At 43.6% G+C, this 4276-nt stretch overlaps 1 protein-coding gene across 1 annotated transcript; it reads left to right on the forward strand.

Annotated features, from left to right (window-relative positions):
- The first annotated feature begins 429 nt into the window (after window positions 1-429).
- On the forward strand, window positions 430-1538 carry LOC129604331 (trace amine-associated receptor 7a-like). Its single transcript, XM_055510273.1, has 2 exons — window positions 430-488; window positions 607-1538. Exons 1-2 carry the CDS (start codon window positions 430-432, stop codon window positions 1415-1417), a joined length of 870 nt encoding a protein of 289 aa, XP_055366248.1. The 3' UTR covers window positions 1418-1538.
- Window positions 1539-4276: the final 2738 nt, after the last annotated feature.

Genomic DNA, 4276 nt, shown 5'->3' on the forward strand with positions numbered 1-4276 from the left:
CTGGACTCTCATTTTGGTTCCTGTGTTGCCTCTATAGAGAAACAGCTTTGTTTAGAAAGAGAAGTAAATGCAGATGAACTGTAACTAAATCTAAACTATTACTTTGTGCGTGTGGCTGTGTTGCCCCTATAGACCAGCAACAGGCAAATTGTCACACAAGAGAAACAGGTTTGTTTAGAAAGTGTTGTAGATGCAGGTGTAGAGTATGATGTAAAGGAAGAGGGAGGAGGTGAAACATGAACGGATAAAACCCTTGTATGACTCAGATATTGGTCAGAAGGCTGCACGTGTGAGCAGCTTCTTTTTCTCCTTCCAGTGATGGAGAGGCTGAAGGATGTTAAACTGTGCTTTCCACAGCTCAACACTTCTTGCAAAAGGCACAGTCGCACTCACACTGAGGCAATGCTCATTTACACTCTGCTACCATCCATGTCTGTGCTCACTGCAGTTCTCAACCTGCTGGTCATCATCTCCATCTCTCACTTCAGGCACAGAATAATGTCTAATCAGAATATTGACCATTATCTTGGTCTTTAATTATAAATGACACTGTACTTTACTGTCTGCGTTTGTAATGTTCACAGTGATGCTGTTCTCTCCCTCCAGGCAGCTCCACACGCCCACCAACCTCCTCCTTCTTTCTCTGGCTGTCTCTGATTTCCTAGTTGGACTTATCGTGATGCCGTTTCAAATCCTTTTAACAGAACCCTGCTGGTTCCTGGGTTACCTGATGTGTCCTCTGCTTTATTTGGTTGCTTGTTTTACTGTCTCTGCCTCAGTGATTAACATGGTGCTGATCTCAGTTGATCGTTATGTCGCCATCTGTCATCCTCTGATTTATCCCATCAATGTTACAGAAAGAAGAATTAGAATCTCAGTTATTTTGTCTTGGATTTACTCTGGTCTCTACAGCCTTCTGATTCTGACTGATAATCTGAAACAACCAGGGAGGTTCAACTCCTGTTATGGAGAATGTGTGATTCGTGTAAATGGAGCTGTTGATCTAGTGATAAGTTTCATCATCCCCATCTCAGCCATCATCATCCTGTATATGAGGGTTTTTGTGGTGGCTGTGTCTCAGGCTCGTTCCCTTCACTCCCACACTAAAGCTGTAAAGCTGAGGCGTTCAGGAAATGCGACTGTTCAGAGGTCAGAGCTGAAAGCAGCCAGGACTCTAGGTGTCATCGTAGCTGTGTTTCTGATGTGTTACTGTCCATATTATTGTGTGTCTCTTTCTGGCACTGATATAATGGTCGGTTCACCATCTCAGGTCCTCTTGATTTTCTTCATTTATAGTAATTCCTGTCTTAATCCTGTGATTTATGCTTTTTTGTATCCCTGGTTTAGAAAATCAGTCAAACTCATTGTTACTCTTCAGATTTTAAGGCCTAACTCTTATGCAGGTAATGTTATTTAGTCCATAGGAGCAGTGATGTTTTCTTATTGTTGTTTTCACATGCCCTAATTTTTATGAGCTCCACAGTCACAAAACACTTTCCTTATTGTGTATATTTGTATTTTTATACTAATAAACTACAACACAGACAGAATTTGCTGTAAACTTGTTAAAACGTATGGACTGTCATTTTTTCATTTTTGTTACATATTGACACAATCACATGACAGAATTATTATAGATGCTAAATCCTCCACTAGTTGTAGTGACATAGTAGCTGTCTCATAGATTTTTATGTACAGTCTGCATTCACCTGTAATATTCCTTGTAGTCTAAATCTGTTGCATCAATCTCACCATGAAGGACTGATATGTTTAACGCCTGATGACTGAATCATCTTGGAAGAAGAAAATGAGATACAGTTATATATGCAGTACATTATACAGTACCATTTAAAAAGGTTTGGGGTCACCCAGACACCCAGACAGTGATTTACATCATGTGATTTACAAGTCACACTTTTATTTATCACCATGAGTTGCATAAATTGCAGCTGGGACGTGCGCGGTTGACTAACACTGAACGGCAGCGACGACGGGAGCTGGGACTGCTTGTACTGCAGGCAGGTCGACCATTTTGTCCGCGGCTGCCTGGTAAAAGCCCAGGCTCACCACTAACTCGGAGGCTAGTGGTGAGCCGTACCATTTGCCAAGATGGATCCACCCGATCTCTGATCACTGTGACTCTCAGGTCTGGTTCCAAAGCTATCCAACAGCCCCCGTGTTCATCGACTCTAGGGCGGATGCCAGTTTCATGGATGCTGAACTAGCGGAGCATTTGGGGGTGGACACTTCCCCAATTTCGCCCACTCTGGAGACCACGGCGTTAGACAGACGCCGCCTATGGCGGGTCACTCACCATACTGGAGCAGGGTTCTTCTTTGTGGGGAAGAAGGATGGCTTGCTTCGTTCATGCATTGATTATAGAGGGCTCAACGAGGTGACAGTCCGGGGTTCCTACCCCTTGCCTCTACTCTCCTCCGAGAGGGGGACAAATGAAATATTGCCTTTAATACCCCCCACGGGCATTTTGATTATCTGGTCATGCCGTACGGGCTGTCCAATGCCCCGGCCTTTCTTCAGGGGCTTGTGAATGACATCCTGGGACCCATGATTAACGACTTTGTATTTGTATATTTGGATATTATCTTGATTTTTTCCAGAGATGAGGAGGAACACCGGAAGCACGTCAGCCGGGTACTGAAGCGAGTTTCGTCTGTTTGTTAAGGCTGAGAAATGTGAATTCCATATGGAGACTGTCTCGTTTCTAGGTTTTGTTTGTTTTATCTGCAGAGGCAGATTGAGGATTTCAATCTGCATCTCCGCCTTCCGCTGGACTAAAGCTCCGCCTTCTGCTGAGAAAGAAAAGGCAGGGCACTCACTGCTCGATTGATTGTGGGACTTTGTCCAACCAGTCTACATGTGTTCTGTGCATTTGTGCCATGAATCCTGCCTTTTAGCCGTGTCTCTGTCTAGTTTTCTATTTTATTTTTACAACTTCCTGTTTAGTTCCTGTTTGTCTGTTTCTGTGTAATTTTACTATTCTGTCATGTGACACGCAAAGCTGTTGCTTGTTACTTATTTGACCGGAAATTTAAGCACCACCTTTGATCATAGCCAGTTGCCAGATTGTTAGTGCTACTTGCCTATGGGATAAGAATGCTGGAGAGCAGCATTCTTATCCCATAAGTCTTGCACGTGTTACCGAACTCTGCTCTTGTTTTTGACTCTGCCTTGCCTATTCCTCTGGATTTGTACCTGGACTCTGCCTCCTGCTATTTTTACCATCGCCTGTACCTTGAACGCCGCTGTCTGTACTGTTGCTGATGCTACCTGTGTACGGACCAGTGCCTGTTTGACTATTAAGAGAGTATTAAACACCTCAAGTTTCAGTCCGTCTCCGTGCTGTGCTTTTGGGTCCAAGCTCATGCCCTTGTGCTGAGTTTGCAGCTGCCGCAAGTGGAGGAGTTCAAGTATCTTGGGGTCTTTTTCATGAGTGAGGGAAGGAAAGATCGTGAGTTTGACAGAGGGATCATTGCGACTGCAGTAAAGTCGGTGTACAGATCATCAAGGTTCACAATTGTACCTCCAGCAGGTAATACAGCAATGCATTTTTTACAGGTCACTTGTTACCTGCTTTACTATCACAAGCTCTCTGCCTTCTTTTTTAAGAAAGCAAGTGCACCATGTGGGCCTGTCTTTATGTCTACAATTTGACCTTGTCTTTTGACTCCTCCTTAAGTAGAGGTCACCTCCCCCTAGTGTTAAGGGTCTGGTGGGATTGTATTTTCAGCTCAAGCCCCTATACAGAAATAAAAATGTTAATGAGAATATTAATATTTTTTTAACATTTTCCCCCAAAGTGATAACATTATTTCACCATAAAGATTGTGCATTCAAAGTCAGTGTAGTAACGTGATACACCCTATAATAATTTGAGAAACTTGCATCACCCTGCCTGACAAAAAAACATACATTGCATTGAATGTGTGAGTGTGACATTGTGTGAGGGAGGAGGAATATTGGTGTCTGGTAGACAACTGCTGAGGGAGGAGGGGAGAAGAGACACATAAAGAAACAATATTACAGAAAGCTACAGGTGTTTAGCTGCTTCTCCACTTCTCTGGTGATGGATACACTGGAGGAAGCTGAACTGTGTTTTCCACAGCTTTTTAACAATTTGTGCAAGAAGCGCCCAAACAGTCAAACCGAGGCATTGCTCATCTACTCCCTGCTGCCCAGCTTTTCTCTGCTCACTGTGGTTCTCAACTTGTTGGTCATCATCTCCATCTCCCACTTCAGGCACAGACAGATGTCTTAG

Source organism: Betta splendens, chromosome 7 (assembly GCF_900634795.4).
Source record: "Betta splendens chromosome 7, fBetSpl5.4, whole genome shotgun sequence".
Lineage (NCBI taxonomy): Eukaryota > Metazoa > Chordata > Actinopteri > Anabantiformes > Osphronemidae > Betta > Betta splendens.